The sequence below is a fragment of the Thalassophryne amazonica genome, chromosome 11 (genome assembly GCF_902500255.1).
Source record: "Thalassophryne amazonica chromosome 11, fThaAma1.1, whole genome shotgun sequence".
Taxonomy (NCBI): Eukaryota; Metazoa; Chordata; class Actinopteri; order Batrachoidiformes; family Batrachoididae; genus Thalassophryne; species Thalassophryne amazonica.
Genome location: NC_047113.1, coordinates 106246986 through 106265900, shown reverse-complemented (window position 1 = coordinate 106265900; position 18915 = coordinate 106246986). Strand labels below are relative to the sequence as shown.

General features: G+C 42.0%; 1 protein-coding gene across 1 annotated transcript in view; it reads left to right on the top strand.

Annotated features, from left to right (window-relative positions):
• LOC117519722 (storkhead-box protein 2-like) overlaps window positions 1-17933 on the top strand; it is a 60744-nt gene extending 42811 nt beyond the window's left edge. Inside the window, exon 3 of the mRNA XM_034180974.1 lies at window positions 15492-17933. Within this exon, the coding sequence (XP_034036865.1) occupies window positions 15492-17875 (2384 nt within the window). The 3' untranslated portion in view covers window positions 17876-17933. The remainder of the gene's footprint in view (window positions 1-15491) is intronic.
• The last annotated feature ends 982 nt before the right edge of the window (window positions 17934-18915 follow it).

Here is an 18915-nt window from a genome sequence, read left to right as displayed (position 1 = left end):
ATGTCCTGGGTTTGTGAGCTTTAACTGATACCCTACATTATGGGTTAAACTGAATTTTTATCGACGTGCTTCCAAAGGACCCCGGTACTCGTACGTCCTCTAGCCTCACTGGAGGAGCTGTGCCATCTAATGAAATTCATTTTTATGTATGGACAGGCTATGCACGCACAGTCTGGCTGTGCACGCACCCTTCGGCTGTACACGCATGCTGGATGCGTCCTGTTTGCACTAACTGGATTTTTTGTATTTTTCGCTTTTTAGTCATTTATTTCCCTGGGACCGCTGTGGAAATAAGTCTGATGCTGCCAGCCTGCAGTGACCCTGTGCACGCAGCGACAGCAGGCTTCATCTGTTTGAAGAATGTGGACGAGGCAATCCGGATTTATTATTTTTATTTTTATTTCTTTGTCTGCACAAAAATCTGATTATTTTAGTCTGTCACATGGATCCGTGGATTGATCTGTGGCTCCACCACAAATGACTGCCTTCACGATCTTCAGCCAGTGTGGCCCGTGGCAGTGACACATTGTTCTGACCTTGAATGTGTGCAAAAGCTGCATCAATACATTAATGTTTAAATCAGTCCTCAACATATTTCCACGATGTGAATTGTGGATTATTTGCAAAAATTACATAAATGTTATTTTGTGTCACAGTGCCTTGATTTTAAAGTTTGTAAAAATCACGGTCTGTTTGGAAGAAATGCCTCAGCTCAAATTCAACTTATTTCCTTTTATATAGCGCAAAATCAATCAATCAATCAATCAATTTTTTTATATAGCGCCAAATCACAACAAACAGTTGCCCCAAGGCGCTTTATATTGTAAGGCAAGGCCATACAATAATTATGTAAAACCCCAATGGTCAAACGACCCCCTGTGAGCAAGCACTTGGCTACAGTGGGAAGGAAAAACTCCCTTTTAACAGGAAGAAACCTCCAGCAGAACCAGGCTCAGGGAGGGGCAGTCTTCTGCTGGGACTGGTTGGGGCTGAGGGACCTAATCTTAAAAGTAGAGGGGGTGTCTGTCTCCCTGATCCGAATTGGGAGCTGGTTCCAGAGGAGAGGAGCCTGAAAGCTGAAGGGTCTGCCTCCCATTCTACTTTTACAAACCCTAGGAACTACAAGTAAGCCTGCAGTCTGAGAGCGAAGCGCTCTATTGGGGTGATATGGTACTACGAGGTCCCTAAGATAAGATGGGACCTGATTATTCAAAACCTTATAAGTAAGAAGAAGAATTTTAAATTCTATTCTAGAATTAACAGGAAGCCAATGAAGAGAGGCCAATATGGGTGAGATATGCTCTCTCCTTCTAGTCCCCGTCAGTACTCTAGCTGCAGCATTTTGAATTAACTGAAGGCTTTTTAGGGAACTTTTAGGACAACCTGATAATAATGAATTACAATAGTCCAGCCTAGAGGAAATAAATGCATGAATTAGTTTTTCAGCATCACTCTGAGACAAGACCTTTCTGATTTTAGAGATATTGCGTAAATGCAAAAAAGCAGTCCTACATATTTGTTTAATATGCACTTTGAATGACATATCCTGATCAAAAATGACTCCAAGATTTCTCACAGTATTACTAGAGGTCAGGGTAATGCCATCCAGAGTAAGGATCTGGTTAGACACCATGTTTCTAAGATTTGTGGGGCCAAGTACAATAACTTCAGTTTTATCTGAGTTTAAAAGCAGGAAATTAGAGGTCATCCATGTCTTTATGTCTGTAAGACAATCCTGCAGTTTAGCTAATTGGTGTGTGTCCTCTGGCTTCATGGATAGATAAAGCTGGGTATCATCTGCGTAACAATGAAAATTTAAGCAATACCGTCTAATAATACTGCCTAAGGGAAGCATGTATAAAGTGAATAAAATTGGTCCTAGCACAGAACCTTGTGGAACTCCATAATTAACTTTAGTCTGTGAAGAAGATTCCCCATTTACATGAACAAATTGTAATCTATTAGACAAATATGATTCAAACCACCGCAGCGCAGTGCCTTTAATACCTATGGCATGCTCTAATCTCTGTAATAAAATTTTATGGTCAACAGTATCAAAAGCAGCACTGAGGTCTAACAGAACAAGCACAGAGATGACTCCACTGTCCGAGGCCATAAGAAGATCATTTGTAACCTTCACTAATGCTGTTTCTGTACTATGATGAATTCTAAAACCTGACTGAAACTCTTCAAATAGACCATTCCTCTGCAGATGATCAGTTAGCTGTTTTACAACTACCCTTTCAAGAATTTTTGAGAGAAAAGGAAGGTTGGAGATTGGCCTATAATTAGCTAAGATAGCTGGGTCAAGTGATGGCTTTTAAGTAATGGTTTAATTACTGCCACCTTAAAAGCCTGTGGTACATAGCCAACTAACAAAGATAGATTGATCATATTTAAGATCGAAGCATTAAATAATGGTAGGGCTTCCTTGAGCAGCCTGGTAGGAATGGGGTCTAATAAAGTGTTGATGGTTTGGATGAAGTAACTAATGAAAATAACTCAGACAGAACAATCAGAGAGAAAGAGTCTAACCAAATACCGGCATCACTGAAAGCAGCCAAAGATAACGATACGTCTTTGGGATGGTTATGAGTAATTTTTTCTCTAATAGTTAAAAATTTTGTTAGCAAAGAAAGTCATGAAGTCATTACTAGTTAAAGTTAAAGGAATACTCAGCTCAATAGAGCTCTGACTCTTTGTCAGCCTGGCTACAGTGCTGAAAAGAAACCTGGGGTTGTTCTTATTTTCTTCAATTAGTGATGAGTAGAAAGATGTCCTAGCTTTACGGAGGGCTTTTTTATAGAGCAACAGACTCTTTTTCCAGGCTAAGTGAAGATCTTCTAAATTAGTGAGACGCCATTTCCTCTCCAACTTACGGGTTATCTGCTTTAAGCTACGAGTTTGTGAGTTATACCACGGAGTCAGGCACTTCTGATTTAAAGCTCTCTTTTTTAGAGGAGCTACAGCATCCAAAGTTGTCTTCAATGAGGATGTAAAACTATTGACGAGATACTCTATCTCACTTACAGAGTTTAGGTAGCTACTCTGCACTGTGTTGGTATATGGCATTAGAGAACATAAAGAAGGAATCATATCCTTAAACCTAGTTACAGCGCTTTCTGAAAGACTTCTAGTGTAATGAAACTTATTCCCCACTGCTGGGTAGTCCATCAGAGTAAATGTAAATGTTATTAAGAAATGATCAGACAGAAGGGAGTTTTCAGGGAATACTGTTAAGTCTTCTATTTCCATACCATAAGTCAGAACAAGATCTAAGATATGATTAAAGTGGTGGGTGGACTCATTTACTTTTTGAGCAAAGCCAATAGAGTCTAATAATAGATTAAATGCAGTGTTGAGGCTGTCATTCTCAGCATCTGTGTGGATGTTAAAATCGCCCACTATAATTATCTTATCTGAGCTAAGCACTAAGTCAGACAAAAGGTCTGAAAATTCACAGAGAAACTCACAGTAACAACCAGGTGGACGATAGATAATAACAAATAAAACTGGTTTTTGGGACTTCCAATTTGGATGGACAAGACTAAGAGTCAAGCTTTCAAATGAATTAAAGCTCTGTCTGGGTTTTTGATTAATTAATAAGCTGGAATGGAAGATTGCTGCTAATCCTCCGCCCCGGCCCGTGCTACGAGCATTCTGACAGTTAGTGTGACTCGGGGGTGTTGACTCATTTAAACTAACATATTCATCCTGCTGTAACCAGGTTTCTGTAAGGCAGAATAAATCAGTATGTTGATCAATTATTATATCATTTACCAACAGGGACTTAGAAGAGAGAGACCTAATGTTTAATAGACCACATTTAACTGTTTTAGTCTGTGGTGCAGTTGAAGGTGCTATATTATTTTTTCTTTTTGAATTTTTATGCTTAAATAGATTTTTGCTTGTTATTGGTAGTCTGGGAGCAGGCACCGTCTCTACGGGGATGGGGTAATGAGGGGATGGCAGGGGGAGAGAAGCTGCAGAGAGGTGTGTAAGACTACAACTCTGCTTCCTGGTCCCAACCCTGGATAGTCATGGTTTGGAGGATTTAAGAAAATTGGCCAGATTTCTAGAAATGAGAGCTCCTAACAAGACCAGGTTTTCCCCAGAAGCTTTGCCAATTATCTATGAAGCCCACCTCATTTTTTGGACACCACTCAGACAGCCAGCAATTCAAGGAGAACATGCGGCTAAACATGTCACTCCCGGTCTGATTGGGGAGGGGCCCAGAGAAAACTAAAATGACAACAAAGCTGTCTCAAAGCGCTTTGCACGAATAAGATCTAACCCAGGGGGTAACGAGCACTGACACATGCATGACTTTGATTCACGCACTTGCACGAACGTCATTGTGATGATCCCACCCACTGTGTTCCCAGCTGAATGCTGTGCTTTGTTCCACTGCCTGCCACGTGCTCTGTGCTGGGCGCTGCGTATAAAAAAAGAATTATTTTGTAGCAGATTAATCATTTTCTTTGGAAGTTGTCTGTTGAAAACGACTCTAATCGCTTTCTGAATCGCAGAGGACCGCTCCAGCAGCACCGTTTGCGCATGCTGAATGAGCTGGAGAAAGCATTTGGAGCCATCTAAAAAGGTAATTGTCATGTTTACATTGTCATAGCTTGGTAAAGCAGTTGCATTTTCTTTCCTTCCTGTGTGCAGCTGTAAAAGTATGTTTATGATAGATTTAACACACACACACACTCTTCAACTGCTTGGTCCAATTAAGGGTCGCAGGGGGCTGGAACCTATCCCAGCAGTCATAGAGCGCGAGGCGGGGTACACCCAGGACAGGCAGAGATATTCTCTGTATGTAGAATGACAGTGAGTCAGTAACACACTACCTGCGTGATCTACGTAATTATTTTATGTTAATTTACTGTCTTAATGTATTTATAAATTATAATTTATAAATTAGGTTCTTGCTATCACATACACACATTATTATTATTATTATCAGTATTATTGATTTTTTTTTATTACTTCTATTTTGTCATTTCATTTTTAAATGGACCACAATCTAAATAAGTGTTTTCACTTTCTTGTGTCATCCATGCAATTTTAACGTACAATTACAATTATGTTATGTACTTACATTGATCTTATTAATAAACTCACACACCCACACACACTTGTTTGTGGGTGGGTGTGGGATGTTTGTGGGATGTTTGAACAGATGTTCAAACAAATTTAAGCTGTGTAACAATCCATTTTGTGGTGAACTGCATGAAATAATGAGAGACAAGTGAGATTTTTTGTGTTTTGGGCACTCTGCCGCTAGGAGGTGCTCTTGTTTTTCAGATAAAACAATACAGGGACGGCATCAAACACGATGCACTTTTCACTTATGCCATCATCTTCATGGCATCCTCCACCCCCCCCCCTTTTTTTTAACTTAATTTATTTTTATTTAAAACAATTTTAATTAATAACATTTCCTTTGTAAGAAATGTTTTTTTTTTACTTCAAGATGTACAGTAATCATAAATGCAGGAAAATAAATTGAAATTGAATTTAAATAAATTGAAAGTAAAAAAAAGGATTGTAAGGATTTTCTTTAGAAAACTGCTGTGTATAAATGAACAGTTCTGATGTTCTTCTGACACACATTTGTACACTCTTCCGTGTTTTGGCCTGATGTCACGTTTCTTTTGGCTTTAAACTAAGACTGTATCAAAGATAAAAATCTTGGACTTTACAAACTGTGGCTCTCAAAATGCAGGAAATAATCGTTCAAATTTTTTCAGAGAGCCTAGATGCCCCCAGACTGTCCTACAGAACGTGTGCCTCCAGCACTGGCCAATTTCCACCCATGGTGTGAAAAAATGCTGGTGAGAACCCTGAAGTTTGATCTGCATCTGATCCATATTGAACAGATATTTGATTTTAACATGAGGAAGGAAGAGTGGCTGTGTATATGAATAAGAACATGGATTATAAAGTAGTAGATTATTAGAATGTATAACTATTGAAATATGTGAAGGAAAAAATAAAAATGTAATAGTCAGCTGTATATATAGAGCACCAGGGTCAAGTATTGAAGCATTCACTGACTGGATGGGAGAAATGTTCTCAAAAACCAATCAAAAAGTTGTCTTCATTTGTGGTGACTTAAATATTGATCTGCTTAATCCAAACAGGCATAAAATAACATTAATTTATCAATACAATGTACAGCATGAGGTTATATCCAAAAATCACTAGGCCAAGTAGAATTACATCCCATTGTGCCACCTTAATCGATAATATATTCACCAATTATATTGAAAACAATACAGTGAGTGGATTACTAATCAGTAACATCAGTGACCATTTACCAGTTTTCATTGTTTATAATAGAAACCACTGGAGGAATGAGCCAGAGGAAAAACTAAAATACAGACGAGAGCGGACAGAGGAAAAGATGAATACACTGAAGTATGATTTACGGGTGCAAAACTGGGAAGAGGTATACAGTGAAGGTGATGCTGATAGAGCATATGGAGCTTTTTTAAAAATATTTACATCACTATATGAAAAAAATTGTCCAATAAAACAATACGGTAGAAAACAAAACTTCAAAGATCGGCCATGGTTGACGAAAGGATTACAAAATGCATGTAAAAAGAAAAATACTCTATATAAAGAATTCATAAAACTCAGGACTAAGGAGGCAGAAAATAGATATAAGAAATATAAAAATAAGTTAACTAATATTATAAGGGTATGTAGGAAGGAATACTATAGTAAGATATTTTGTAATAACGAAAATAATATCAAAGGAATATGGGATATATTAAATAGCATTATTAAAAATGGTACAAAACAGCAGAGCTATCCTCAATATTTCATTGATAACAATATCAGAAAGGAGAATATGGATGAGGTGGGTAATGGCTTTAATAATTTTTTTGTAAATGTTGGACCTAACTTGGCAGAAAAGGTTCTTGATTCATTGTTATCTGAGGACTGGAATGATAATCTTATAGAGAGGAATCCCTGTTCAATGTTCCTCACAGCAGTGGAAGAAAAAGAAATCATAGATATTGTTAACAATTGCAAATACAAAACCTCTACTGATTTAAATGAAATTGACATGATAGTTGTAAAACAGGTCATTGAAGGGATTTCAGAACCATTAACATATATTTGTAATTTATCATTTCAAACTGGTAAATTTGAAATGAAAATAGCCAAAGTTGTACCGCTGTATAAGACTGGGGATAGACATCACAAATTATAGGCCTGTTTCTTTGGTTCCACAATTTTCCAAAATATTAGAAAAATTATTCAACAATAGATTAGATAAATTCATAAACAAACATAACTTACTTGACAGTCAGTATGGATTTAGAGCAAATAGTTCAACATCACTGGCATTAATAGAATCAGTTGAGGAGATCACAAATGCCATAGATCATAAATGACATTTAGTTGGAATATTCATAGACCTTAAAAAAGCTTTTGATACAATCAGTCATGATATATTAATCAATAAACTTGAACGTATGGGATCAGGGGATTAGTGTTGCGCTGGGTGAGAAGTTATTTGAGTAACAGAAAACAAATTGTGAAGTTGGGGGGATATACATCATCAAGCTTGGACATTGCTTGTGGTGTCCCACAGGGGTCAGTATTGGGTCCGAAACGCTTTTTACTTTATATAAATGATATTTTTAATGTGTCCAAGATATTAAAATTAGTATTATTTGCAGATGACACAAATATTTTTTGTTCTGGGGGGGATTTGCAGAAACTACTAAAGAACATCACTACAGAAATGGGAAAGCTGAAAATGTGGTTTGACAGAAACAAATAATCATTAAACTTAAGTAAAACAAAATATATGTTATTTGGCAATTGTAATAAAGACATACAAGTACAGTTACAAGTACAGGGGGTGGATATTGAAAGAGTATATGAAACTAAGTTTCTTGGGGTGATAATTGATGATAAAATAAACTGGAAGTCTCATATAAAACATTTACAGAGCAAACTGTCAAGAAGCATTTCAGTTCTGAACAAAGTTAAATATATTCTGGACCACAACTCACTCCACATTCTTTATTGTTCACTGATCTTACCATATTTACACTGTTGTGCAAAGGTCTGGTGAAATAATTATAAATGTACAACACAACCATTATTCATACTGCAGAAAAGAGCTATAAGAATAATTCATAATACTGGTTATAGAGACCACACAAATTCACTATTCTTAAAATCAAACATTTTTCAGTTTACTGATCTGGTTCATTTTTCAATCAGTACAAATCGTGTATAAAGCAATAAACAATTTACTATGTGTGTATGTAGGTATGTGTATATATGTATGTATCTACACTAGAGATGTTTATGATGACGGGACTTGAATTTGTGTTGTGTTAAATGTGTTTGTAGCATGGCCCAAGCAGAGGATCACCCCTTAGAGTCTGGTCTGCTTGAGGTTTCTTCCTCAGTACATCAGAGGGAGTTTTTCCTTACCACTCTCGCCTGTGTGCTTGCTCTGGGGTTGGTAATGAGTATATATGCATGTTTGTATGTATATAAGGGGTGGGCGTTTATAAGCTTTGCTTCTGCTCACCCCCTTTTGGTCACACATGTCACTGTGGAATTGTCTTGTGTATCAGTTTTTTGTTACTGTTTTTATCCGGATATTCCACTGTTAAAGGAGATTTTTTTAATGAAAGACGTGCGGACGGGTCCGCGCATCGGGACGCAGCCGCCGCGACGCTCCGCCACAGGAAAAACACCTCTGTTGAAAGCCTTAAGGACAAGTTGGAACATGTCCTGCCTGTTAAACAATTTCTCATATACTCACTCCACTGAAAGCCATCAAAAGCCACCTGGATTTTACAAATGGTTATCAACACGGAGGTGTTTTTCCTGTGCCGCCGCACCGCGTCGGCTGCGTCCCGACGCGCGGATCCGTCCGCACGTCTTTCATTAAAAAAATCTCCTTTAACAGTGGAATATCCGGATAAAATGCTGAAACCGACTTCTTCTGAAACTTCTCTGTTCTCTCACGACGTCCTGGATCAATAGAGCCTGAAATGTGGAGGTTTGCAGCTTGAACAGGCTGATGACGCCGCCTGAGAGCGCTGCGCGACGTCTCGCACCGTGAAAAGTCCTTAAAGCGACAGAATCACCTCAAAATCTCTCATCAGCCGTTAAAATTTTCACTGAAAACCAGCTTAATTTTTCGAACCGTGTCCACTTCGATGTGTCTCACAAGTTTAGAAAAAATTTTGATCAAACAAAGTGCCAGTCTCAGCAACTTCTCAGACAAAGGAATTCCGACGAGGGGCTGGACGACTCCTCCCACAAGGAGTGCTCACAGGCGAATGACGTCACCGACAGGCGTGGAAAAACTCACGCATGCGCACGAGGGTTCAAGCATGTCTGACGTAAAAACATATGAATGAAATCCATATAGTTTTTGAAAAAATAAAAAGGACCGTTACTTTATTGACAGCCCTCGTATATATATATATATATATATATATATATACACTCAACAAAAATATAAACGCAACACTTTTGGTTTTGCTCCCATTTTGTATGAGATGAACTCAAAGATCTACAACTTTTTCCACATACACAATATCACCATTTCCCTCAAATATTGTTCACAAACCAGTCTAAATCTGTGATAGTGAGCACTTCTCCTTTGCTGAGATAATCCATCCCACCTCACAGGTGTGCCATATCAAGATGCTGATTAGACACCATGATTAGTGCACAGGTGTGCCTTAGACTGCCCACAGTAAAAGGCCACTCTGAAAGGTGCAGTTTTATCACACAGCACAATGCCATAGATGTCACAAGATTTGAGGGAGCGTGCAATTGGCATGCTGACAGCAGGAATGTCAACCAGAGCTGTTGCTCGTGTATTGAATGTTCATTTCTCTACCATAAGCCATCTCCAGAAGCCTTTCAGAGAATTTGGCAGTACATCCAACCAGCCTCACAACCGCAGACCACGTGTAACCACACCAGCCCAGGACCTCCACATCCAGCATGTTCACCTCCAAGATCGTCTGAGACCAGCCACTCGGACAGCTGCTGAAACAATCGGTTTGCATAACCAAAGAATTTCTGCACAAACTGTCAGAAACCATCTCAGGGAAGCTCATCTGCATGCTCGTCGTCCTCATCGGGGTCTCGACCTGACTCCAGTTCGTCGTCGTAACCGACTTGAGTGGGCAAAAGCTCACATTCGCTGGCGTTTGGCACGTTGGAGAGATGCTCTCTTCACGGATGAATCCCGGTTCACACTGATCAGGGCAGATGGCAGACAGCGTGTGTGGCGTCGTGTGGGTGAGCGGTTTTCTGATGTCAATGTTGTGGATTGAGTGGCCCATGGTGGCGGTGGGGTTATGGTATGGGCAGGCGTCTGTTATGGACGAAGAACACAGGTGCATTTTATTGATGGCATTTTGAATGCACAGAGATACCGTGACGAGATCCTGAGGCCCATTGTTGTGCCATACATCCAAGAACATCACCTCATGTTGCAGCAGGATAATGCACGACCCCATGTTGCAAGGATCTGTACACAATTCTTGGAAGCTGAAAATGTTCCAGTTCTTGCATGGCCGGCATACTCACCGGACATGTCACCCATTGAGCATGTTTGGGATGCTCTGAACCAGCGTATACGACAGCGTGTACCAGTTCCTGCCAATATCCAGCAACTTCACACAGCCATTGAAGAGGAGTGGACCAACATTCCACAGGCCACAATTGACAACCTGATCAACTCTATGTGAAGGAGATGTGTTGCACTGCATGAGGCAAATGGTGGTCACACCAGATACTAACTGGTATCCCCCCCAATAAAACAAAACTGCACCTTTCAGAGTGGCCTTTTATTGTGGGCAGTCTAAGGCACACCTGTGCACTAATCATGGTGTCTAATCAGCATCTTGATATGGCACACCTGTGAGGTGGGATGGATTATCTCAGCAAAGGAGAAGTGCTCACTATCACAGATTTGGACTGGTTTGTGAACAATATTTGAGGGAAATGGTGATATTGTGTATGTGGAAAAAATTTTAGATCTTTGAGTTCATCTCATACAAAATGGGAGCAAAACCAAAAGTGTTGCGTTTATATTTTTGTTGAGTGTATATATATTTCTTGACCTTGAAAATCTTTTCCAAGGTAAAAATTTGTGGAATTGGACATTAGTGTTGGTGGAGGTTTGCAGAGGTGCTCTAGTTTTGTTTTTGTGTGCAAAGTAAAATAATGTCAGCATCCAACATAAAAACGAGGATGTTTAGATATGCTGTGTTGAAAGTTCTTTGCTCTGTCAAAAAAGCTCATAAATTTCTTAGGGGGGCTGATAAGTTTGTGCTCATCTGTGTGTGTGTCTTTCAGTAGTCTGAGGTATATTTTTCTGTTATGTGTGTCTCAGCGTGTGAGACCTAAATAATGTTTATAGCAGGAGACTGTCTGTGAAAACACTCGTGGAATTCTGGGACTTTGGAAGTATTTAACATTAAACCTCCAGCACATAATTCTGTAAAAGATAGATTATAAACTGGTTTTGCACTGTATGACTCATTTAATAATGATCTTATTTTCATTTTCTATTCTGTTCCTTGAAAGTTAAGCGCTGGATGAACCACGTACAGCCTGGCACACGTCACAGATGAGTAGCAGCATCAGCAGTTGGGGCTGAATGAGACTATTTGCAGCAGAAAGATGCAGATTCACCAAACATAGTCACGCTCTTTAATAACTGCTAACTTGTCTCTTCAGTATGACTACATATTGAGTTACAACTGAAAGAAGAGTGATCAACTTGTCTTCAATCACAGCAGAACGGGATGAAAAGCAAAACCGGAGCGGTGACTCTTCATTGATCCAGTGTCAGCATTCCTGATCGGAGCACTGGGGATGCACTGAAAGGATGATTGATTTCCGGATTAATTTAGATGAGTTTTTGTTGGTGTTATTAAAAAGGATTTCTGGCCTGGTGGGTGATGCAGTTGGCCTGGTGGGCCGCCCGACCTCTTCTGTCACAGTGCAGCAGGTTTATGGATGTGGTTGGTTTGACAGAGGGAGATGATCCTGTAGAACATGCACACCCTGTGGCCGTGGTTCTTCCCCAGCCCTCTTCCAGGTTTGACCCGGTGGTGTGGTGGCACATGTTTGGACAGGTGGAGAATGCTCTCAACCTGATTTCCTGCTGAGCCTGTGTGTGCGCGCACGTGCAGGGCAGAGTAAATACAGGCACTCGGCGTTGTGTTTCCTGCAGACCCGCCGGAGACGGGATGTGGGAATCTCATTTAGATTGTCTGCTGATGTGCAGATGTAGAGTCAGATGTGATGAGGTGTGATGGTCAGACCAGGATCCAGTCACTGGGAGCGAGGTGGAACGCTGCCATGATGTCATAGGCTGCAAGAACGCTGGAATACTTTAACTTGTTGCAGTAGCCTGTTTGCTCTTTTTATTTTCTCGCCTTTCTGCGTAAATGCAAAGAAATAGAAGTCGCAGATTTCTTAGACGCATCGTAATCATGTCATGTTAATTAATGTAATTAATTAGTAATTTATTATATTAATAGCTAATAGTGTTAATAATTAATTAGTAATTAATCAATGTTAATAATATTAATAATAATAATAATAATAATAATAATCAATAATAGTAATAATTAATATTGTTTGATTAATCATTAAATATTACACTAGTTTCACTTTTTGAATGGAATTACTGAAATAAATCAACTTTTTCATGATATTCTAATTATATGACCAGCACCTGTATGTATGTTATGGGCTGCATCTAGTTCTGTTAACCTTATATTTAGAAATTTCACAAATAATATCAGTTTATTAGGACGTCAGGTTATGTGTTACACATATACATGTGCGTGTATATATTTTCCAACTTACTCCCATTGATGAAACTTCTCCTCATTTTATGCCTGAAAGCTTATTAGGAGACGACGGTGGCTTAGTGGTTAGCACTGTTGCCTCACAGTGAGAAGATCATGGGTTCAATTCCCGTGGCCTTTCTATGTGGAGTTTGCATGTTCTCCCCGTGTTTGCGTGGGTTTCCTCCGGGTGCTCTGGTTTCCTCCCACATCCAAAGACATGCGGGTTAGGTGGATTGGACTCTTTAAAATTGTCCGTAGGTGTGTGGGTGTGTCTGTGTTTGTTTGTCTATTTGTGGCCCTGCGACAGACTGGCGTCCTGTCCTGGGTGTACCCCGCCTCACGCTCTATGACTGCTGGGATAGGCTCCAGCCCCCCGCGACCCTTAATTGGACTAAGTGGTAGAAGATGAATGAATGAATGTGTTCAGGGCTCCCTGTTTGTTTACTAAATACACACACGTTACAGACCTTGAAATCCAACAGCAGGGGTCGATATTATCCAAAGATTTATCAAATCAAATCAAATCAATTTTATTTATATAGCGCCAAATCACAACAAACAGTTGCCCCAAGACGCTTTATATTGCAAGGCAAAGCCATACAATAATTACGGAAAAACCCCAACGGTCAAAACGACCCCCTGTGAGCAAGCACTTGGCGACAGTGGGAAGGAAAAACTCCCTTTTAACAGGAAGAAACCTCCAGCAGAACCAGGCTCAGGGAGGGGCAGTCTTCTACTGGGACTGGTTGGGGCTGAGGGAGAGAATCAGGAAAAAGACATGCTGTGGAGGGGAGCAGAGATCAATCACTAATGATTAAATGCAGAGTGGTGCATACAGAGCAGAAAGAGAAAGAGACACTCAGTGCATCATGGGAACCCCCCAGCAGTCTAAGTCTATAGCAGCATAACTAAGGGATGGTTCAGGGTCACCTGATCCAGCCCTAACGATAAGCTTTAGCAAAAAGGAAAGTTTTAAGCCTAATCTTAAAAGTAGAGAGGGTGTCTGTCTCCCTGATCCGAATTGGGAGCTGGTTCCACAGGAGAGGAGCCTGAAAGCTGAAGGCTGTGCCTCCCATTCTACTCTTACAAACCCTAGGAACTACAAGTAAGCCTGCAGTCTGAGAGCGAAGCGCTCTATTGGGATTTATGAACATACAAATTAATGTGCTTATCTTTTATCATGGTTTTCTCCATTGTGAGATATAAAAGTGTTTTATCATAGCGTTCATGTGTATATGCATTATAACGCCTCAGCGCACGAGCGAAGTTATGATATTCTTCAGAACAACAATATACGCAACATGCATCCAGCAGCATACACGTTGCTGTCATAGACAACTGCCTGTAAAGTTTTTTGCCACGTTATAACTTTCTAAACAGTGTAATTTGTAATGAAAGCCGTTTCATTTCTGCGGCTCATTCGGCGCCATGTTTGTTTTTTCGGAGACAGCGGTAAGCTCATCCTATCCCTCCAAACGGAGATTCACTCCAAACGGAGGGGTTTGTAGCCCTCTGCCTACCCCTCTGCCTCACTCCAAAAAGAGAATTGAGACACCCCTCTGTCTCTCGTGCCCGCATAAAACGGAGGGAAGGGGCAAGGGGAATGGCCGAGGGGTAGAATTGAGACTCAGCCTAGGACTCCACAGCAAGCCACCGAGCAGCTGATTACAGAACATACAGGGCTTGCTATTAATATGGCTGTAGAGTCCATTAGTTGAGTGGGGAAACTAGCGCAGCAGAAGCACTGTGGTGATAGCTCAGTCTATGTGACAGGGACGGAAATTTGTCATATCGAGTCCTCCGCCTTTTATGATGAAGTAATGCTGAATTCATGTATAAATGATTGTTGTACAAAAGCTTCAGATATCTGTTGCTGAGACAGATGATGACTGGAGTGCAGTTTGTAGCAGAAACGAGGTGACAATCAGTGAACCGCGGCTAATGGCACATGCGCAGTGAAGGCAGGGCGGACCAATTTTTAGGGGGGGGGCGTTCGCTCGGTGACACCAGCTTCCTCCCACATCTAAAGTCATGCAGGTTAGGTGGATTGGAATCTTTAAATCGTCCGTAGATGTGAATGTCTTTGTCTATATGTGGCCCTGTGACAGACTGGCATCCTGTCCAGGGTGTACTGCACCTCATGCCCCATGACTGCTGGGATAGCCCCCACCCCCCGTGAATTTTAATTGGAGTAAGCGGTTGACGATGAGTGAGTGATTGAGTGTCTGATAGGAAGAGGATTCAGTGCGAGTGGAGAATTGGGAGCACAGGGTTGCTCAAACCCAAAGTATCTGCAGATGTGGACAGATGTGGACTTTAGAGAGAATGGATGCCCTTCCTGACAGAGCTCCATGTTACGTGGAGAACGAGCACAGGTGGTCTTGAACTGGCAACTTCCAAGCAAACTAACAACTGTATTTATTTTTTAAGTAGGAAATTGATATCAGTGCTTTTGTTGTTGTCATTTTTAATCCTAAATGACCTATACAACAACTCAAAAAGCCTGGGGTGGTGTTGAAGTTGGCGTCTCTACTGTCGATCTGTTTGAGGATACTTGACAAATACAACCAAACTGATTTGTTCGGGTTGTTTCTTTGTTTCTGTCTCTTTGCTTAGGTGTTCCCACACCAACAGAGGAGGTTTTGCACCACACGCTTAGCACGCTGGTCCATGAGCGGAAAATCTATCCAACACCAGATGGTTATTATATTGTAACCCCACAGACTTATTTCATCACCCCTAGCCTAATCCGAACCAGCTCCAAGTGGTACCACTTGTCTGAGCGATCCACTGACCGACGACAACAGCAACAACAAACCCAACAGCAGCATCAGCAGACACAGTGCACATCACCTCTGTTTGGCACCATAACTCCATCAACATCAGGAGGTGTGCGTGATCGAACAAACCCAAAGTCGAACCAGAACCACAGTGCATGCAGCGGAGGAGGTGGAGATTCTTTTTACACTAATAGTTACCGTGGAGAAGATCCTCCATACCATCACTCCACCTTGCAGCGACGATCCCCAAAAGAGCACCGAGAGTCATACCCGTCCCCACAAACACCGCCTCAGGTTACAGGAGGTAGCGCAGAAAAGAGTCGTGGCAGTCTTGGGTTCACTTTCAAGACGGACACACTCACAAAGCACCGGAGTGGAGAAGGAGGAGGAGGAGGAGGAGGAGAGCAAGAAAAGCAGGTGTCTACAGGAAGTAGTAGTGGAAGTCGCAGGTTTGGTCTGAAGTTGTTCCGTTTGAGCTTTAAGAAGGACAAGGCAAAGCAGCTCGCCACCTTCTCTGCACAGTTTCCACCTGAGGAGTGGCCACTTCGGGACGAGGAGACACCCAGCCAGCTGCCACGTCACATCGAAATGGAAATCATACACAGAATCAACCCTGACCTCACTGTTGAAAATCTAGCTCGGCACACTGCAGTCATGAAACGTCTGGAAGAGGAACGTGCTCAAAGGAGTAAAGCATCATCAGCCAATCACAGCTCCCGGAGCAGAAGAAGTGGTGGTAGACACAGGAAGCAGTCTCAGACCAAACTTACTCGATCGCATAGCAAGACGAGGGTGCCCCGCTACGAGTCCAGTGACAAGTCTCATCTTGACCCGGTGACCAAGGACTACAGAACGTATTCATCCTCGTTGGCTCGCTCACCAAGAGAACAGACACTAGCCATGGAGCGACAGAGAGTCCGGCTTCATCTAGCACACAGCAACCCGAACATCCTGGATTCTTCCCACCTTCCTGTCACACCTGAGTGGGATGTTTCTGGTGCGCTCGCCAAACGACGTATGGAAATGCCTTTCCCTGAGCCCAGTCATGGCCCATCTTCTCATCACTACAAAGTCCACCGCTCACACTCCCACACTCAGGAGAGGAAGTCCAGAACTGAACGCAGTGATAAAGCAAAGGAACGTTCCAGATCCATGGACAATTCGAAAGCACCACTTGGTGCTGGTCTGCTTGGACCTCCTGATTACTATGATGACCGGAGCCGATACTTCACTGATGATGGAACACTGAGAGCAAATCAGAGCTCTTCTAACTACCACCGTGTCACACCTCCTACAAGTAGACTGCCTGGGGACTCGCTGGGTTTAGATGATTGCATGAGCTTAGAAAAATGCAAAAGCAGGGACAACTTACCAGCGTACTCACCAAAATTAATGCCCACTTCCATTCCATCTGAAGATTACTTCCAGTGTTCAAGTTCGTCTGAGGCCATTCTCGCAGCAACAAACCCGATGGGGACTGTGGGCAAAGGTAGTCACGATGCCTTAAAATTGAACAGCAGTGACAGGCAAGCAGACAGACAGACACCCTACCTACCAGAAAATAAAGAGGACACAGCAAAGGCTGGACCTCAGGGTAGTAGTCTGCCTCCTATACCGCTCTCGAGCCCTGATCCCTCACTTCTGAATGGTCGACCTCCACTCAGTGCCTCCTCTGGTCTTGAGAAACATAAAGACATTTTTAGTAAAGATACACTTTTTAAACCTCCTCCCAGCCTTTCTCTACCTGGTTACAGTTCCTTGAGAAAAACTCCTACCTTTGCCTCCTCAACCCTCTCCTCATCCTGCAATGCACTCGATTCCCAGGAGCTGTTTGATGCTCCCAAACCTTTGGTGGCCATACCTTCTGCTGCCCTACCTGCAGCTGAACCCATAAGTAGTACAGCAGAGGCCTCCTTTGATTACTACAATGTCTCAGATGATGAACCTGAAGAGGGGGGTGCTAAAAGTCCAGATGAAGCTGGGACGCCAGGAGGAGGTGTTCTTGGAATTGCAAGAAGGGCAGGGACTATGCAGTGGCTGCTGGAGCGAGAGAAGGCCAGGGATCTACAGAGAAGATTTGAGAGAACCCTCACCTTTCCTGGTGCAACAGAGGACCTTCCAGAGACCAGTAAGAATCAACAGTCAGCTCATTCTGTGAGACTGGACAGCATGGACTCCAGCTCGGTTACTGTGGACAGTGGATTTAATTCACCAAGGTGAGATCCGCACCTACACACAAACTCACAGCACTGAAAACCGCTTGACCAAGTTACAGGAGTGCTGCATGACCTTTGAACCAGGCGTGCGTGCATCATCACACACGGACCCTGAGATGTGTGTGTTTTGTGTGACACAGTTAATTAACATCAATTGGATCAAAATGTAATGTGGTCCACCTACCCGGTGTTGACAATGAGCAGCTTGTCTTTGTTCCGCGTATGAGGATGCAACCGTCTGTGTGCTGCTGGAACAGCAGTCTGTCGAGCACAATGAATTAATGCCAAGCTTTCTTTTTGACCTTGACAAATCATGTTGTGTGTGCAAACCTCGCAGATTTTGCATGTTCCCTCCTACAATTTTGTGCACTCATGGACAAACCCGGGACCAAGTGGTGGTGTCACTCTGCTGAGTCAGCCTGCTTAGCTAATGCTCAACATGTGTGAGATGTGAAAATTAAGTCCCTTCAGCTGCTATCTTGTTTTTTTTTTCTCCACTGGGGGCCTCCACAGCAGATCCAATACAGGTGTGTGTGTGTGTGTGTGTGTGTGTGTGTGTGTGTGTGTGTGTGTGTGTGTGTGTGTGTGTGTGTGTGTGTGTGTGTGTGTGTGTGTGTGTGTGTGTGTGTGTGTGAGAGAGAGAGAAAAAGATGTGAGTTAGACAGGTGTGTGTGTGTGTGTGTGAGAGAGAGAGAAAAAGATGTGAGTTAGACAGGTGTGTGTGTGTGTGTGTGAGAGAGAGAGAAAAAGATGTGAGTTAGACAGGTGTGTGTGTGTGAGAGAGAGAGAGAGAGAGAGAAAAAGATGTGAGTTAGACAGGTGTGTGTGTGTGTGTGTGTGTGTGTGTGTGTGTGTGTGTGTGTGTGTGTGTGAGAGAGAGAGAGAGAGAGAGAGAAAAAGATGTGAGTTAGACAGGTGTGTGTGTGAGAGAGAGAGAAAGATGTGAGTTAGACAGGTGTGTGTGTGTGTGTGTGTGTGTGTGTGTGTGTGTGTGTGTGTGTGTGTGTGTGTGTGTGTGTGTGTGTGTGTGTGTGTGTGAGAGAG